Source organism: Gymnoscopelus braueri, assembly GCF_963280865.1.
Source record: "Gymnoscopelus braueri genome assembly, chromosome: 21".
NCBI classification, from domain to species: Eukaryota; Metazoa; Chordata; class Actinopteri; order Myctophiformes; family Myctophidae; genus Gymnoscopelus; species Gymnoscopelus braueri.
In genome coordinates, this window is record NC_137623.1 from 6641857 (window position 1) to 6661823 (window position 19967).

Consider the following 19967-nt stretch of genomic DNA (forward strand, 5'->3'; position numbering starts at 1 on the left):
ATACACAGTGTCCATAATTAGATGTTAATTAGAGGAAGAGAAGAGACTGCCCTATCCTCCCCCGAGTGCAAAAACACATTGAGAACTTCTTACCCCAGAGTGCCACCACGTCCAGACATGGGGGGGCTGGGAGGCTTCTGTGTGGGCGGGTTGGTCCGCGATAGCGTGCCTCCTCTGACGGCCTGGTTGTTCCCGTGTTGCTGGAGTTTGGAGAAGAACACAAACGGTGCTGATTTGACACAGATGCTCAGATGAGACAGACAGTTTGTTATCACTACTACTATCTACAACAACACAGGATCACATGTAATATAGGGTTTCCCAGATATATAGCAACGTCTTTTCATCACTGGGTGTTATTAAAGGGATAGTTCACCCCCAAAATATTTTTCAATCGATTAGTCACCCCATGGAGACTTGAATTCATGGATATTTTAAAATCTTTGTCGCATTAAGCCAATAATTTGATGACCAACAGCGGTTCCGGTAGAGACACAAAGAGTCTCCTTTGTGTCCCCTACCGGAACCGCTGCCTACCGGTCCGCTGGTCATTAAATTACTGGATTCGGAAAATGGGAATGCAACAAAAACAAAAAAATATCCATGAATTCAAGTCTCCATGGGGTGACTAATCCATAGGAGAAAAGATTTTTTTTGGGGTGAACTATCCCATTATTGTTATGCTTTTGTGTGACGCTGTAGTATGATAAAGTAGGGCGTTAATTCACAAAAAAAAAATCACAAAAGGTTTGAATATGGAGATAGGAGGTTTCCTATCTCCATAAGGTAAAATGATGTCGCACTCTGTGATGACACCAAGTTCTGTCTTGTTGCGGTTTCCACTGACATGTACTGGACTGTAGCCAGTGAGTCAGGAGGCGTGTCAGTCACACCGGAGGAACAAGGTGTGGGCCATTCTGGATTAGAATAGACACCTCCAGTTTAATTTCAACCAGTGGTGGAAGGTAACTAAGTACATTTACTCAAGTACTGTACTTTACTGGAGTATTTCCAATTTCCAATAGTTTTACTTCTACTACACTGCATCTCAGAGACAAATATTGTACTTTTTACTCCACTACAATTAGTTCGAAAACTTTACAAGCTCACAACGCGTGGCAGTGCGACCAGTTGTGAGCTTGTAGATCTGCTATTTTCAAAAGATTTTTAGACATTTGAAAACTTGTGAAATGGGACATTCTGCATATTGCGTACTTTTACTTTTTTCCTTTAAGTATATTTTGAATGAACAGAGATATATTTTCTACATTGCAGTATTGATACTTTTACTTAAGTAAAACATTTTAGTACTTTTTTTCCACCACTGATTTCAACATGGCCTCTTTCAAAACACAACGATGATCCCTCTTGCGTTGCGTCTTAGCAAAGCAAACGGGGCAACGTGTAGTGACGAAAGACAAGGAGGAGCACTTAACGTTTGCATTTTTAATAAACGTGTGCCACACTGCATTAAACCAGAGTAACAGACCCAACGTAAATCACATTTATGATTAAAAAGGAACATTACATGTATAGTTAATCTGGGAAACCCATGAGAACGTAGGGTAGGACAACAACACGAATAAGGACATAACGTACACGTAGGTATATGTAGCCAGGACTGGATTGGTAAATTAATAAGAGGGGGGGGGGGGGGATACATGGGAAGACATGACAACTATTGGATTCTTGGCTAGGTAGACTATGAATGTGTTAATAGGGAATGTAAAGGACTGTTGGATGAAGGGGGGGGTTGGGGGGTCCATCAATAACAGACACTATTGTGGTCATGTGACAAACCAGACTTACCTTGGCTTTTAGCCACTTAGCGTGGGCGAAGGGAAGAGAAAAAATAAACAGGAAAGAGAAACGTTATGACTGTGTCACAATGGATAAGGCAAGCAGACTCCTATACTATTTACACTGAGCAAACATTCAGCAAGAACCCTGAACAGGTCAATGAGTTATGAGTCAAACTAAGAGTTCCTGATTTTTTTTTTGTGTTCTGTTCTAAACCACGGCCACTGTAACATAGTCACATGATCAGGAGTAATCCGTCAGCCTCAGCAATTTTTTTGCACAAAGCAGCGGAACAGGTTTTTCAAAGTCTGGGCTGAGATTTTTTTTTCTTTGCCATCTGACCTTGAATAGCACCATGAAGAAAAGAAGAAGGTGTTAGTTATTGCCTCACAAATATGCACTTGGAATGTGGCTTCTGGTTTGAGCCGGTGTTGAATTGATTTCGTCGACTAAAACTATGACGAAAAAAATGTTGGTCGACTACCTTTTTCCACTGACGAAAACGAAATAAAAACGAGAAAAAAAAAGCTATGATGACTAAAAATAAATATATTGACAATTTTGTCAACAAATAAAAACTAGACTAAAATGTTATAGGGAGGGACTAGTGGAGAAGAGATCCAGTAGAACTACAAGTCATTTTATGTTTGGCTCTGAAAATAGCCGATCTACAAGCTCACAACGCGTCGCGCTGCGGCGTGTTGTGAGCTGCATGCAACCAAGTGTAAAATCAGCCATTACGACGACATCAAGGCACCGACAAAAATACATTTTAGTCGACTAAATCAACTGTAGTTTTAGTCGACTATAATCTGATATGATATTTAGTCGACTAAAACTAGACTAACAGTAAAACATTTCAGATGACTAGAATATGGAATTTAATTCAAAACACTATGACTAAAACGGAATCAAAATTTGCAGTCAAAATCAACACTAGTTTGAGCTCCAATGTATTTAATTGTATAGTTTAGTCATTAATAGGCAGCATATAATCTCTGTGGAGATAAGAACATGGAGATAAGGGGAGATTCTGCCCAACAGTATCTACATACAATAACTGACTGCTGTAGTACATGTCTGAGCTAGAGGCTGGTCTCTAAACCAGTCAGGCGGTGGTGCTTCAGCAGTGTAGATCTCCATATCATGGGACTTGCTCTGCAGTTTAGTTCAGAGTCAAGTGCCTCATCTATAATGCAAGGCTCCCTGCTGGGCCTGACAGAAAGCACCAATTGTAGTGTCGCTATAGTATAGACCACAGGAGAGAGAGAGAGAGAGAGAGAGCTATACTATAGACCACAGGGGAGAGAGAGAGAGAGAGAGAGCAAGAATACGACCAAAATAGAGCTATTCAGCTCGGTTAAGGACCTCTGCGTCTTTAGAAATAGACAATGAAACGGGTTTCGGTGTAGCTTTGAATGCAATCGTTTCCTGTTCAAAATTAAGTCATGGTGCCACTATTAAAACATCAAAGGAAAAATGTATTATTATTTTATATAATAAGAGTATTGTGTTCACTATGTCTAAGTAAAAGGGAGGTGGATTTCTGTTGGTTCACACACACACACACACACACACACACACACACACACACACACACACAGTGCTGTGACTTTGTATTCCATTTCACAACTCCTATTCAGCTGAATCTTTCCAGTTTTTGCTGTTCTGTAATACTGTTTTACTGATATGGTTTTCACTAGCACCTGCATATTAGTTACACATTCATCATGTCTGTTATCCAGATCTCATACATTGGTGCATATTCTAACTTCCAGTTAAGGAAAATATAGTTTTTTGCTACAACCATACCCAGAGAAATAGCTTGAGATTCTAACTTATTTATACCATTTAGAACACTTGTAACACCGAGAATAGCAACCAGAGGACTGGGTTCCCGGTTCTTCTTAAATGCTTTGGAAAAAAATTATGTTTATTTGACAGGGACAATACAAAAAAACAATGTATCAAGTTATAAAAACATGAGTGTGGTTTCTGGCCGAGGCTAATTTGCGACACCTGTCCCTGGACAGAGGTCCGATTTTTTATTTATTTATACATCATTACTTTATTTCTGTGTTTCTGTCTTTCTGCGTAGTGCACATAAAAACACAACTAATCTATCCATGGTGAGAGGCCAAACATTTCCAGAAGGTCTAAAGTAATCAACGACGACGCATTCCAACAAAAAAGCATTCATACTAAAAACAAGAAATAAATCCCAAAACAAATAAATTACCAAACTAACCAGAATGAGACAGACACCGCCGCATATTCTTCCGTTTCATTTACAAAAAGCATGACAGTGGCTGATGTGTGTGCCAACAATGTCATGAATAATGTGATTATAGATTCAATACCAGGCCGCGAGCCAGAGGAGATTTATTCAGAGATGGAGACGATGGAGAGAGAGAGAGAGGATGGAGCAGAGCTGAGCTCAGAGCCCAGGAGGAGATAGACACAGTCATCAGATAACATCATGTCACCGGTGTTGCCATGTCTGCTTATTATAAGCGACTTTGGGGATCGTTTTTTCGGTAAAGCAGTGTTGATTTCGTCGACTAAAACTGTGACAAAAATGTTGGTCGACTACCTTTTTTCACTGCCGAAAACAAATTAAAAACAGAATAAAAACTAAGCTATGATGACTAAAACTAAGACTAAAGACTGACAATTTCGTCAACAAATAAAAACTAGACTAACATGTTAGTGAGGGACTAGTGGAGAAGAGATGCAGTAGAACTAAAAGACAAGTCATTTTATGTTTGGTTGCGCTCGGGTGTTGCGCTCTGAAAACAGCAGATCTACAAGGTCACAACGTGAGCTTGTAGATCTGCTATTTTCAGCATGCAACCAGGTGTAAAATCAGCCATTACGACGCCAACAAGGCACCGCCAAAATACATTTTAGTCGACTAAATCAACTGTACTAAAACTAGACGAAAACTAAAAAGCTTGGAGATCTGCTATTTTCAAGTAGCCGATGTATACAGGTTTTGTATGCAGGTGCTCATGTGGCCTATAATAGTTGCGTCTTTTGGGCTTGTTTTCCAGAGACCCGGTACCTTGTTTCTCTCGCAAAATCTGGCAACACTGCATGTCACCCATTTTCATCTAAACAGCCCGAAGGAACCAAAGAACGACACATTATAAGTCTCTTCCACTGAACGCCAACAACAAATGCCTCAGCTAGCAGCCACTTTAATCCTTTATTTTTAACCCGCCGGAATTTATTAAATAAATAAATAAATACATAAATAAATAAATAAATGTATTTTTAGAATGCTGTTGTTGTTCTTCAAACAAACTATGTAGGCGGTGCAAATTATGCGATGTAGAGATTTGTCTCGTAAGGCCTGTTTGGATTTGTATTCTCTGTAAGTAAGTACTGTAGGTCGGACAGGCTTAAGGCACGTTCTGAGTACACGTAGAATGGGTTTTCACGTGCCTCAGGGGTGAGGACGGCCGTACGCTCGTTATTAGTTTACACCTAGCATAGTCCAATACGTTTATAAGAGAACGTATAGGCCTATACCTATTCATCCACTAGAAGGCATTTGCGTATATAGAGTATATAGCACGGGATAGTGTTGCCATGTCCACTGATTATAAGCTGAGTATTTTTTTGTGGGGTTGTTTCTTTAAGTGTAGTTGCTTATTTGGGCTAATAATTATTTGAACCAGTGGTACTCAAATATTTTCATGTCATGGACCCTCAAAATAATATGTATTTGTCCCCATCCCCGCCATCTGAAAATGATTTCTGCCAGATTTGTGTTCACTTTATTGTCGGTATCAGCCAGAGCACAGGAGTCTGTCCCCGTTTCGCAGTGCGCTAGACCCCCTGGGAGATGGATTGCTGAGGTGGTTCGCAAACACCTACCATCAGCTCCCAGTACTTACCTCACGACTTGCCACGACCCAAGCCGCGATACTCATTCGCTGAGTTGGCTGGCAGTGACCTAATGGTCAAGAGACAAGCGCCCTACCGACTTAGCAACCCAGACATGCTCTGTATTTGATGCTTTTTTTGTATTTTAAAATGAATGTTTTGTGTGTTATTATTTTCAAGCTGTGCAGCACTTTGGTCGTCCTTTGGTTGTTTTTAAATATGCTTTATTATAAATAAATTTGACTTGACTTGAGGGCAGGCCACCTGTTTGTAATATATCACAAAAATCAGTCAATAGAGAAAGATAAATGCTATTTTACATCAACGACAACGAATACATGGAAGAAGGGGGGATTAGAGTAAAGTAAGCCTAATTCCTTTTTTGGAACCGACGCAGCAAGGAGCAATGCCAAGACACATTGGCAAAGTTGCAAAAATCACTTCAAAAAGCAACAGTACATCTTTCGGCCCGGCCTTGCAGTCCTCAATGCAGCTCCCTGACTAGAGCATTAGTTCTGGTTCAGTAAGCAAAGCATGGCTGTACAGCAGTGGTGCAAAGTAACTAAGTACATTTACTCAAGTACTGTACTTAAGTACAATGTTGAGGTATGTTTACTTTACTGGAGCATTTTTTTTTTACTTTTACTTTCTACTCCACTACATCTCAGAGGCAAATATTGTATTTTTTACTCCACTACAATTCTTTGAAAACTTTAGTTACTAGTTACTTTGTAGATTTTGATTACAAAACATACATTAACCACTTCAGCCCCATATACATTTCAGCCATTTGAAAATAGCCAATCTACAAGCTCACAATGCGTTGCGATGCGACAAATTGTGAGCTTGCAGATCTGCTACTTTTTAAAAACATTTTATACATTTGAAAACTTATGAAATGGGGATATTCTGCATAATGAGTACTTTCTACTTTTGGTACTTTAAGTACATTTTGATGCCAATATTTTTGTACTTTAAGTAAATTTGGAATTCCAGACTTATACTTGTAAACAGAGTATTTCTACATTGCAGTATATTGATACTTTTACTTTAAGTAAGAAATGTGAGTACTTTTCCCACCACTGCAGTACAGTATATATTCTATACAGCCCCAGGCTGCTGACAGCACTCATAAGAGGCTGCTCTATGAATTAATATGGAATATTGATTGTTTAATATTGATCACCTTAGGGGTTGCGACACATTCTGTGGAAGAGAGAAAGTGAGTGATGGACTGGTGTGTGTGTGTGTGTGTGTGTGTGTGTGTGTGTGTGTGTGTGTGTGTGTGTGTGTGTGTGTGTGTGTGTGTGTGTGTGTGTGTGTGTGCGCGCATAAACAGAAAGTAGGAGGAATGAGGGAGAGAGATCTATATTCAGCATTGTACAGTATCTGTTCTCATAAATGTCTCATTTATTATTATTACAATATTGGCAGCTCCAAATCCACTTGGGACTCGCACAAAGAACTGTATTCATAAAAGCAGATGCTTCTCTAATCCATTTTTAAACAACAGATAAAATATGAGGCCTTCATTATAATTCATTTAGACCGGGAAAGATGTCTTTGGCTATTCAAAAATAGCAGATCCACAAGCTCACGAGCTTGTGGATCTGCTATTTTTGAAAAATTGTGAATATATGTGAAAATCTTTGAATATATGTAGCATAGCAAACATTTGTAACTCAAATCTTTGCTTCTGGGGGATTCTACAAATGTCTTCTAAATCCTAACAGTTTTCTTAAACACATATGTTGCTGTATAGTATCAGTGCTTCTCAAACTTTTTCATGTCAAATATTTTGTTCCAGGGACCCCCCAGAAGCAAAGATTTGAGTAAAAAACAAATGTCTTTAAAAAATGTATATATTGAAAGATTTGCACACATTTTCAAGATTTTTCAAAAATAGCAGCACTACAAGCTCATAGCGCGGCACTCGGTGCCGCGCTATGAGCTTGTAGATCTGCTATTTTTGAATAGCGAAAGTATAAGATAAGGGTTAAAGTGGTTCAAATCTAAAAGGACACAGATGTGTTCCCTGGTCATGGTTAATACGTTTACGTGAGGGAATCCGCGGTCAGCGGTAACCTATTTACAACATGTCATGTTTACTCTACTGAGAGTGAATCTATACCAGCACAACAACCTTTCAACTCAATGCCATTATCTATGTGGGTCAGACTACATGGAAATGATGTAACAACTTGTTTGCTCTTACTGTATGCTTTTTTATCAATAATGCATCATAGAAAAATGCAGTAACAGCTGAGCAACACTTGGCAGTGTAAGAATCATCCATAGAAAGAATTATATTTGGGGGAAAACTAATATTTAGTTATGAGCCTATTAGACTGCCCCAACGCTCCTGATTTCGTGTATAGAGGGGCGGGTGTATAGAGCCGGCGAGAGATTGCGCCTGATCCCATTGGTTCACCGATCTGTCCGTCAACCAGATACAACATTACGAGCGACGCCCACTGCACTCTGGTTGGTTGGGAAGTGAAACACTTCCTCATACCGAGTACACCGACGCGCTGGGCCAGGCTTTTATTTTTTAGCAAAACTAAACAATAAAAGCCTGGAGATCGAGGCTATGAGCTATATGAGTTTTACTCCAAATTACAACCTCTGTAGTGTATATTAGTTTTTTACATACAGTACTCAACATATACTGTATTTCCACCTGTATGATATGTGAACACATATGCTTCTAGGGATGCAAATTATCGATTAACTAATTAATTGATAGTCGATAACCTTACCGATCGATTCATTGATAAGCGGGGCCAAAAGGAAAAATCTTGTTCGAAACCTAAAATGAGTGCAGAAGCATAATTGCCTTGATGTATACAACATTAACGAGCATCAACGAGCATCAGCTGGACACAGACACACACACACACACACACCTCCCCTCTGCAGTGTCCTAAGGTGACTGGAGTCTCTAATTTCTCTACAAAAGCCCTTGAATATGATGGAATATGATATATGTGAAGGATACCTGTAACTTTCACTAGCCTAAAATAAATTACAATTCAAAAATGTTTTTTTTTTTTCTTCAATTAATTGAAAATCCATACATTTAAATCGAGTACATTCTTAACGGCAATTAATCGATTATAAATGAATTGTTAACATCCCTATAATGCTTCCCTTTACGTTAGCGAACACACAAATAACACACAACGTTCACGGTCACATCACAGGCTGATCCATTCTAATGTGTGACACAGCAGCACATTAGCTTTTATCCTCAGCCTCATCAATGCCTCTCATTCCCACTAGACATGGAGATGAGATCCAAATGCAATCTGTCTGACAGACAGCAGTGATTGATTGATTGGCTGATTGATGAGGCTAGCGGAAGAGCCCTGGGGAGCCGATAGAAATCGCAAAATACCTCCCGGCTGTCTGTCAGGCTGTGATGTCATTAGCGCCAATGTCGCCTTGACGACCTCTGACCCCTAGAGCGAATGGCCCAATGGCAGGAGAGGAAACGTTGGTCGGTGGCACCGGACTTCTTTCTGTAGGCTACTTTATTTATGGGAGTTTATCCATTCTAGGGGTGCACAGCAACAGTTAATCGAGCTAATGGATTTAAATCGCTTATATAAATAAAAATAATAATCCATAATATTAACACATCGACCGCCAGAGGTTAATCTCATAATGTACTCACCAGTGCCAAGGTGTTTTTGTTGTTTTTTTGTTTTTTTCATGTCGCCATAGATCTTGTTAAAATCCTTAAGATTGAGCTCTACACGGTCTGTTTACATCCGCGAGATCTCCCTGTATCTCCCAGTGAAAACCACGTGTCAAACGGGGTATCCATGTTGTAGTTAGAGCGGATTACGTTAAACAGTGAAATGCGAGGAGAAAAAACTACAGGAAGAGAATTGAGTTTCAGTTTCGTCTGTAGAATGGGAGCGGGCGTGATCGTCAAAACCGGATCCCAAATAATTCTATTTCCGGTCATCAAACCGGAAACGGAAGTGGATCAAAACAATTCCGAAAGTGCACCCGGACCGCGCATGCGCGAAAAGACCGCAGCCCGTAGGGCTACGGTCTCGGCGCTTAACAGTTGGATTTAACGGACCGTAGGACTACGTTCTTGGCGGTTAATGTGTTAAGAACGAGAACACCATTCAAAACCAGATCGAACATGGCGGCCGATCCCATTGAAGTTTAATGGAGATGTTGTATTCGGATTAGTATTATTAGGAAAATAATCAATTCATAATCTATCCCTATTTTTAGGCAAAAATGTTCAATAAAGATTTTCAATAACGTTTAAATAGTGAAAATAGCTGATCTACAACCTAACCCTTTTGTGACGCATCGAGCTTGTAGTTCTGATATTTTCAATATTATTATATATTTTATATATATTACATTGTTGTGTGACAGACAAACTATAAAATAACAGTGTTTAATCGATTCATTGATATTATGAAAAAAATATTTGATTAAACAAATAAGTAATCGCCAGAATAATCGATAGTAATAATCGATAGTTGCATCCCTAATCCAGTCCTGTTTTGTTGTTCAAAAGGCCAAAAATGTTTTTGCCCATTTTCTTCTCAGGCCTCTAATGGTCTCTGGATTAAACAATAAATCCAATTGGAATCAGTCCTTTAACCTAGCGGTGCGGGATGTCTGAGAGCATGGCATCCAACACATCCAACACCGATGAGAAACGTGAGAAAGTGATTACGAGGCTACGGCCTGGTCTAAAGTGCTTTTTACAAAATGTCTCGTAAATTAATCACCGCTCTCACTCTGCTTTCACAGCGTTCCAAGAATAGAAAGGGTTTTTGAAAAGCCAACATGATGTAATCGGTTCCTCTCGGGACGTTCCAACTCCCCCCCCCCCCCCCCCCCCATCACTCACACACACACACACACAGAGAGAACATATTCCTGCAGGCTAACAGAGATGCATAGTACGGAAGATAAAAGATCCACAACAGGAGGGAAGAGACAGAGATGGAAAGATAGAGAATGAAGCAAAAAGGCAAAAGAAAAGAGAGAGTGTGAGAGAGAGAAATTGGAAATCATCGCTGTTGGGTAGAAACCTATTGAATCTTTTTATGTTTCTTCATGAATTAATGCTAATGGTCATCCCTACAAGCTCACAACGCATCGCAATGCAACGTGTTATGAGCTTGTAGATCGGCTATTTTCGCTATAGCCGAAGAGAAAAAAAAGATAGATGATGAAGACCAGTTCGCTCGAAACGTATTGGCTTTTTAATGTCGTAAATAGACATAAAGTATATTGATTTTACGCCCTCTCCTCTGTTCATTTTCAAGTAATGGTTCCCATTGACCATAGAAGTACCAATCTAGGTTTTTTTCATTGAGCACCTGGTTGATGTTTCTTCCTCTCTAGAAATAAATAAGTGTTTGCCTATCACACCATTCAAAGTAATAGGGCGACAGAAAATAACATGGCAGCCGCATGGAGAAGTGGTGCCCTGATATATCGGTTCCTCAAGCTATATAGGGGACGACAGCAGGTTGAAAGTGGTTAACCCATTAAGACCTGAAGCCGATTCTAAAAATGTCTTTTAAATCCTAACAGTTTTATGAAAAACCTATGTTTCTATGTCAGTGGTGCTCAATCTTTTTCATGTCACAGACCCCCAAAATGATATGTATTTGGCCGTGGACCCCCATCTCAAAATACGTTGTTCCAGGGACCCCCCAGAAGCAAAGATTTGAGTTAAAAATTTTCGCTTTTAAAAAAAGTATATATTCAAAGATTTGCACACATTTTCAAGATTTTTCAAAAATAGCCAAATTGTAAAATAATGCTTTTTAGCTCAAATCAAAAAGTGACACAGATGCGTTCCAGGTCTTAACGGGTTATGTCTTTCTGTGGGTTTTATAAATATTTAACGAATGAAAAGTATTAACAAGACTACATAATAACTACACTGCATCCATTTCCTGAAAATGCCAGGTCTCTGCCTGACAACAACGATGATGACATGGTGGTAGTGTTGATTTTGACAGCATATTTTGATTTAGTTTCAGTCATAGTCTTTTGAGTAAAATTCCATTTAGTTTTAGTCATATTTTGGTCATCTGAAATGTGTTACTGTTAGTCTAGTTTTAGTCGACTAAATATCATAAGATTTTAGTCGACTAAATCTACAGTTGATTTAGTCGACTAAAATGTATGTTGGCGGTGCCTTGATGGCGTCGCAATGGCTGATTTTACACTTAGTTGCATGCTGAAAATAGCAGATCTACAAGCTCACAACGCGTCGCGCTGCGACGCGTTGTGAGCTTGTAGATCAGCTATTTTCAGAGCGCAACACCTGAGCGCAACCAAACATACCTGTCTTTTAGTTCTACTGGATCTCTTCTCCACTAGATCCCTCACTAACATTTTACTCTAGTTTTTATTTGTTGACGAAATTGTGAGTATATTTCAGTCATCATAGCTTAGCTTTGATTTAGTTTTGATTTAGTTTTCGTCAGTGTAAAAAGGTAGTCGACGAACATTTTTTTGTCATAGTTTTAGTCGACGAAATCAACACTGCATGGTGGCCATGTTGAATTGGTCAATACTCCTCCTGACGAGGAAGAACAGAGGAGGAGAGAGAGAGAGAAATCAAAGACATCATCATGCCACTAAAGCATTAAAGGGATGATTGTAAAGTCAGGAGGACATTGGGCCCAAACAGCCATCCTGAAGCAGGAGAACTCAGCTTACAGAGACCAGCAGGAAGCAAGGGCACAGGTTGTAAATAAAGTGTAGCAGCTAGCAAACAAAGGAACAGCTGCTAGGAAGACTCACTAAATAAAACCTACAGGAAATGAACAGTCTAAAGTTACACCATTATCCGCCTTCATGTACAATTATGTATAATTATCTTCCCTTTCCATATCATAGGCGTCTTTCCACGTTTCTCTTTAAACTGTATTATGGTGCAGTCACACCAAACACCTTAGATTCTGCCTATACGGTGGATTCTGCCAATGCTTTTCAATGGGGACGGATTTGTTGCCATTCGCGGATTTCCGCACAAAAAAAGCGCTCCGTTCCCATTGAAAAGCATTGGCAGAATCCACCGCATGGGCAGAATCAAAGTTCGGTGTGACTACTGCACCCTTAACGTATTCTTTTTAAGCCATTCAGTTCTCATTCACACATAGTCCGGGAGCCAGGCCCAGCCCTCAGGATGTTCTCTGCTAAAAGAAATTCACCATTATTTTCTGTTACCATACCTTGGGGCCATCACAAGTTCATACTGAACACCCCCAACTCGGGTCGTTTGGTCTGAGGGGCCCCAAAACCCCACATGTCTCTGGCGAAATTATGTAAATGTAAATAATAATTCACTAGAGTTACATATATTGTCACACATGTATGACATTTGGCATGGAGTATCCTGACACATAGGGGTAAGTAGCAAAATAGGATTCTGGTCCTTGCTACCATTGTATCTTATTAAAATATTAAAATATTACCCACAACATCCCAAGAAACAAAAAAGAGAGTGTTGTCCGCTTGACAAATTCTCATCAAATATGATGCATTTCCAGCACTTTATGGTGAATATAACTACCTCTCTTGTATATAGAAAACTTCCCACATTCATAAGCTTAAACTTGAGCCTAAGATGACCTTTCTATCTTGAAAATGACTGTTTCTGTAGCCAAAATACTGCACTATACCTACGTATAACAGTCTAAGATTTTAATATTCCCCGCCATCAGTGTTGATTTACCTCTACTCTGAGTATAAAAATGAACCAGTCATTTGCTATGTAGGTTAAACCAGAGGGTCTTCAATGTTTTTTCAGGCCAGGGACCCCTTAGCTGAGAAAGAGGTGAAGCAGGGACCCCCACTACAATTGTGTTGCAGATTAAACGTTTTCACAGATTTCATAGATAGCTTCATAGGCTTGTTTAGCAGCACTATCATCAGTCAGTGTTTACATGTATCATTTAACCACTTAAACCCTCAATACACCAAACCACTTCTCTGAAAATAGCCGATCTACAAGCTCACAACACGTCTACAAGAGCTAGTAGATCAGCTATGATCAGTGAATGTTCCAACCAGGATAGGGATGCTAGGGTTCAAGTGGTTAATGTAAAATCACACAAAGATTTGGCGGTCCCTCTGTAGTAGCTCTGAGGACCCCCTAGGGGTCCCAAACCCCCTGTTGAAGACCTGCCCCACGGGCTAAACTATAAAACAAGAGTGGTGGGCGTGTCGCTCACCTTGACCCCGTGGCCCACGTCGTCCAGCACGGTGTAGTCGAGGGGCTTGCGGATGTAGCGGACCGGCCGCTCCATGTTGGCGGGCGCTATGATCTTGTGGGTCCTCGCCGTGTTCTTATTGGTGGTCAGGATGCCGATCTCCCTCCTGGCCACCTTCTCTTTATGGATGTCCACCGTCTGGAGGGGAGACAAACAAACACTATGGTTAATGTCAATATGAACTATGGAGACTACTGAGATCCTTCTCTTTATGGATGTCCACCATCTTTAAGGTGACAACAGCATGGGAGAAAAGGCTATGATTAATGTCATAATATGAACTACTGGGATCACATTATTCTGTCCCTCTGAAACTTAAAGATGGTTTAATTACATCTCGGTGGCATCATGTACTTTTCATCGCCGAGACCTTAATGTTTTTACACAGCTGATATACACTGTGATCAACGTGGTTCAAACCAGATATAGCGGTTAAGAGGTGCACGCACATCCAAACATTTTGACGGGTGCTGGATCAAACTAGATAAACTGTGAATAAAAGGAGAAGGTCTGCACGCACACCGCCTTGATGCTCCAAACATAATTTAATAAATAGAGCGGTCAATAAAATAACAACGTTTCGGCCTGTGTGGCCTTCGTCAGGTACGAAACGTTGTTATTCATTGACCGCTCTTTTTATTAAATTAGGTTGATGGGAACATCAAGTTCCCAGACCTTCTCCTTTCGTTCACAAACCAGATATAACATGATGACTGAAGCATGTACCATCAAACATGTACTGTACTGTATGCGAGGATGAGTCAGTTTTAAATGACAATACTGGCCCCTGAAATGAGATTTAGCAACGGCTATCAGTCTCAGACAATCTAGATTCAGATTCAAGATCTTGAATCTACATTGAATGTGTAGGTTCGTGGTAGATATATATCCTCAAAAGAACAACAAAAGCACCTGAATCCCAAATACTCTAACATGCCCATGAACAGAAGGACATTTCTAAATGCTTTTCATTGCAAACTATTCCTTCTGCAGGCCCAGGACCAGATGGGGATAAATGATTATTTCACTTTTAAAGAGTAGAGGGCTTTATAATTAAAATGTGCCACAGTTAGAAAGCAATCCGCCAAACACTGTTTCTAAAGAGTCATTTAAATAAGTGTGTGTGCGCACATCTGTGTGTGTGTGTGTGTGTGTGTGTGTGTGTGTGTGTGTGTGTGTGTGTGTGTGTGTGTGTGTGTGTGTGTGTGTGTGTGTGTGCGTGTGCGTGTGCGTGTGCGTGTGTGTGTATGCATGCGTGCCTGTGTGTGAGAGAGTGAGATAACAAAAACAGAGGGCAACAACTCTTCGCTTACTATTGATTCCAAATACTGTATTAATACATCAGTGCCAAAAAGCAGAAGTAGAGCAAACCACACAGGTCAAAACCAATATTGACATCTCTCCAATTTCTACCAGCGAGGAAATAAACAGCAGTCACCACCACCACCAGGCACAAACCACTGCCAAACTCTGTCTGTCTGTGGGTGGTAAGGTTGTGTGGTAAGATTGACAGACAGAATTTGGCAGTGGTGTGTCGCATTGCATAATATGCACATCGCATAATATGCGCATCGCATCGCATTGCATAGCATGTAATATTTTTCAAAACTTTCACATATAGATGCACGGATGGCCTCTCACGTCACCCGAATCCGCATGTACAAATTAATTATCCGCCCGTTATCCAACCGCAATAATTATATTATCCAATTTAAATATCCGCATCCGCACCAACCGCTTTTCCCGTATGTCAAAATATTATTATTTTCTGGTATTCCCCGTTAGTTTTAGTATTAGTTGTGCGATGCGATCACAAAATGCATTGATTTAGCCTATGGAATGTCGGTGCGTCTTTTTCCTTTTTTTTAAACTGGTGCTGCGCTGAACAAACAGAGCGCACGTGCTCTGCTGCGCTGAACAGACTCTTTGCGGCATCCAACATACAGGCATCCAACATACATGCGGCATCCAGCATACAGAGCGCTCTGTACGTTCAGCGCAGCACCGGTTTAAAATAAAGGAAAAAGACGCAACGACATTCCATAGGCTAAATCAATGCATTCTGTCATCGCATCGCACAGAGGCTGCTCTACACACTCACACAGACACAAGCACGCAGAGATTTAGCTATTTTATGGATAGATATATTAGATGTCATTAATTTATTTACCACAATATTTCACCCGCGGTTTATCCGATATTAATTAATAATTAGATTTGATTGACCCGAATCCACCCCAAACCGCGGTTAACTGCGGCAACCGCGGCTAAAACCGCGATCCGCGCATCTCTATACATATTTCACAACTTCCCGCAATTTCACAGCATAAGAATAATATAAAACCCCCGCATTTTTCATAGCAAAATCAAGGATTTTTGCCCGCGTTTTTCTGGAGGGTCTAGTTCATGCTCACGGCTATTTTCACAATATGTATCTGTGGAACCGAGTCAAACAAAATGTAATGCCTACAATTCCAAGTGTTTGTCAGGGTGGGGGGTCCCCCAGTTCAAATGTGATTATTATTTTGGGGGGGGTCACGGCCTGAAAAGTTTGGGAACCCTTGCCATTGACCAGAGTTCAAACCCCCTCTGAGCAGGAGAAGAGCCCAGGAGGAGAGCCAACTGCTCTTCCTCCGAGAGATGAAAGACTGCAATGTCTGTGTGAGGGCATGCCAGTGAAGAGGATGCTCTCTCTCTCTCTCTCTCTCTCTCATATGAAGGGGAGAAAAGAGGGAGAGAGCAGAGATGCCAACAGAGGATTCCTTTCATACCATGCTGGTGGATGAGGAGCTGGACATTCACCCTGCTCTGCTCCTCATGCTGGAACTAGAGTTCTCAACAGTCCTGGAAATTAAGGCCTGGCCCTAACTGGGCCCGAACAGGGCCCAGCCCGAACAATTACCATAATTTTAGGCCCAAAAACCCTCAAAGGTTCTGCGATGTGTTGCTTTTTAATGTCCTCAAAGCAACACATCCAATATGCTTTGATTGGACCTTCCATTCCAGAGATAATGGCCAAAACATCTTGAAAACGATTTCCGATGTTTGAGTTCTGGACATTTTTGCCTTTTTCTTTTTTATAACACTGGCTAAGAAGGTCGAAAAAAATGTATTTTTGGGGGTATTAGAATTATTTGTTTTTAACGGAACCCGAAGCTCGCCTCGGCCGGACTAATTGGCATACATATTCGGCCGGCCCAAAAAACGTGGGGTCGGGTACGGTCGGGGCAGAATTCAAGCATTCAAAATATGACAGTAAATGAAATATCATCATTGTGATACATGATGTGGTATCAGAATGGCATACTCGCCAATAACGATACCAGCATTTCAGGCAGTATCGGTAGCTTTTTCCGATACTGGTATCAGTATTGATACTGGTATCAGTAACGGAATAACTATTCATTTCTTCAGTTTTATGTAAAGCACTTTGATAAGTGTTACATAACTCAAGTTTATTATTATTATTATTAGTCAAGTGAGTTCATGCTGCATGAAAACACATTCTCTATGAGAGAACAGTTTGTCCACAAGGTTCATTTGAGTAAGAGAGCGAGTACAGTATATATACTATTCAAAACCACAGAAAAAGGTGTGCCTGGTGTCTCAGATATAATATGCTTCCTGTGAGAGCGAGAGGACTGATATTAGAACCCGACCCCCGTCTTCTTGTCTTGCATTTCTCTCCTCTCGCTCTGCCCTTGGTTTCCTGTCTCTCTGCACTGAGCTATCAGAAATAAACCATACAAATGCGTGTGGGGGGGAATAAATCATAAAAGAATGACAGAAAGATATCAGGCAACAACTGCTGCATAATAGCTGAGGCTCTCAGAACAGAGGCATTTATTCTGTTACATAGTTTTTCATTCATGTCTGAAAGTGCTTTAACCCATTAATCTACAAGCTCATAGAGCGGCACAGAGTGCCGCTCTATGAGCTTGTATATTTGCTATTTTTGAAAAATCTTGAACATTTGTACAAATATTTGAATATATATATATTTTTTGAAGAGAACTTTGTAACTCAAATCTTTGTAACAAAACATGTTGAGGTGGGGGTCCACGGCCAAATACATAATCTAAATTTTTTTTCTAAATCCTAACAGTATGTTGCCATTTCAGTGGTGCTCCAACTTTTCCATGTCAAGGACCCCCAAAATGATATGTGTTTGGCCGAATGGCCGTGGACCCCCATCTCAAAATATGTTGTTCCAGGGACCCCCAGAAGCACAGATCGGAGTTAAAAATGTTCGCTTCAAAGATTTGCGATTACAAGGGATAGACCACCTTAAAGAAGGGGTAACCGCAAAAGGAAAAGATAGAACCATCGACCTATTCTGCTTTTTAATCTTCTCCTTTGAGCACTATGCTAACAGCATATGGATTTAAGCTAATAGCCAAACACACCAGAGCCAATCCCTCGTTAAATAAAGATAATTGGAAAATGACTGCTGGCTTCCACTTCCACTGAAGCTCTGGGGTTCAGTCAATCTGTTCATTTAGATTCTGACTGAGGTTCTGCCATGACCTCACCTCACCCCACACTGAACCCAACACAGCAACACACACACACACACACACACACACACACACACACACACACACACACACACACACACACACTTAGAACAAATTGTAGGAATTCCACTTACGCTGACAATACGTAGCCCTATATACATTTTGGCCATTTGAAAATAGCCGATCTACAAGCTCACAATGCGTCGCGATGTGACGCATTGTGAGCTTGTAGATCGGCTATTTTCAAAATAATTTTATAAATTTTTTACATTATAAAACTTTCTGCATAATGAGTACTTTCTCACAAGGTGAGAAAGGTCACAAGGTGACCCACATCCCAAGGTGTCCGACTGACTGACTTTAAGCTTTATTTTTTGGGGGGGATTATTTTAGCTTTAGCCCAGAGTGTAGAAATAGGATAATACTGTCTGTCTGTAAACTGGTTCTGCTTCTCAAACATCAGTGTTCTAAACTTGGTGGTGTTTGGAACCTCCTGGGGAGAGAACCTGTACCTGTAAGATTCTAACAACAGTGTCACACAGTGAACACTGTGACATTTGAAATATAAGGAACGTATGAAGCTTAAGGGATAATTGTCAGCACGCTGGTCGTTGTTGAAAAATAACCCCGGACAGGACGATTAAATACAGAGGCGGAGCCCCGAGGTGTTTAATCATCCTGAAGAGGGTTATTTATAAACAATGACGAGCGCACTGACAATTATCCCGCTTATTACACGGCTACTTAATAAAGAAATACATTAATAAATTGACCCAAAAGTAACAACAAACCAAAGTATTTCCTTGCTTAAGGCAATGAAAGTATTCCGTAAGTGTTGCTCTGGCCGTCCGCCCAGCTGAACACGGTCACCTCGGAAAACAAGGAAGTGTTACAAAAACATTCTTGAGAGCAACGTTTAGTTGTAAATGATGTTGTTTGTGTGTTTACATGGCTGTCATGTTGGATACAGCACAAAATCAAGCAGCACAGATTGATATGAGCAGGTGCTCTGAGTCTTTGATGAGACAGAGGTCTGTAGTTAGGGAATTTTAGCAATATGTGTGGACCATCTGTGAAAACATTTACTACCAATAGCTTTCTTCACCAATGTGTTCTTATAGGTGTCTAGAATCACCTCTCAATTAATATAAACCCAATTCCTCGTGGAAAATCCTGGAGAGCCAATCAAAGTCAAGGAGCCCAGAGGGCTTGGGTGAAAAATATGAAAAAAAGTAAAAGTCTAAAATCAACTTGTGAGGTGTCTAACTAGGGGTTTTGAGGGGTGCTGAATCCATTCCAACCATTATTTTTGAGTACAAATGTCTCCCTGGCCATATAATATTGGTATATTGGTTATTGTTAGTGTATAATCAGTGTATAATCAACGGTAGGGGATTGGAGTGTTGTTGAATTGATTCTATTCTGAAAAATAAAATAAAAAAATATTGCTAAACACTTGATAAGAGTGTACACCTACTGTGCA

At 40.4% G+C, this 19967-nt stretch overlaps 1 protein-coding gene and 1 long non-coding RNA gene across 2 annotated transcripts in view; one reads left to right on the forward strand and one right to left on the reverse strand.

Annotated features, from left to right (window-relative positions):
* The window catches only part of abi1a (abl-interactor 1a), a 109993-nt gene that overhangs the window by 34617 nt on the left and 55409 nt on the right, over positions 1-19967 (reverse strand). Inside the window, 2 exon segments of the mRNA XM_080418099.1 lie at positions 94-200; positions 13929-14105. Of these exon segments, the coding sequence (XP_080274225.1) occupies positions 94-200; positions 13929-14105 (284 nt within the window).
* LOC308077450 overlaps positions 1-19967 on the forward strand; it is a 97448-nt gene that overhangs the window by 142 nt on the left and 77339 nt on the right. The window lies entirely within an intron of this gene.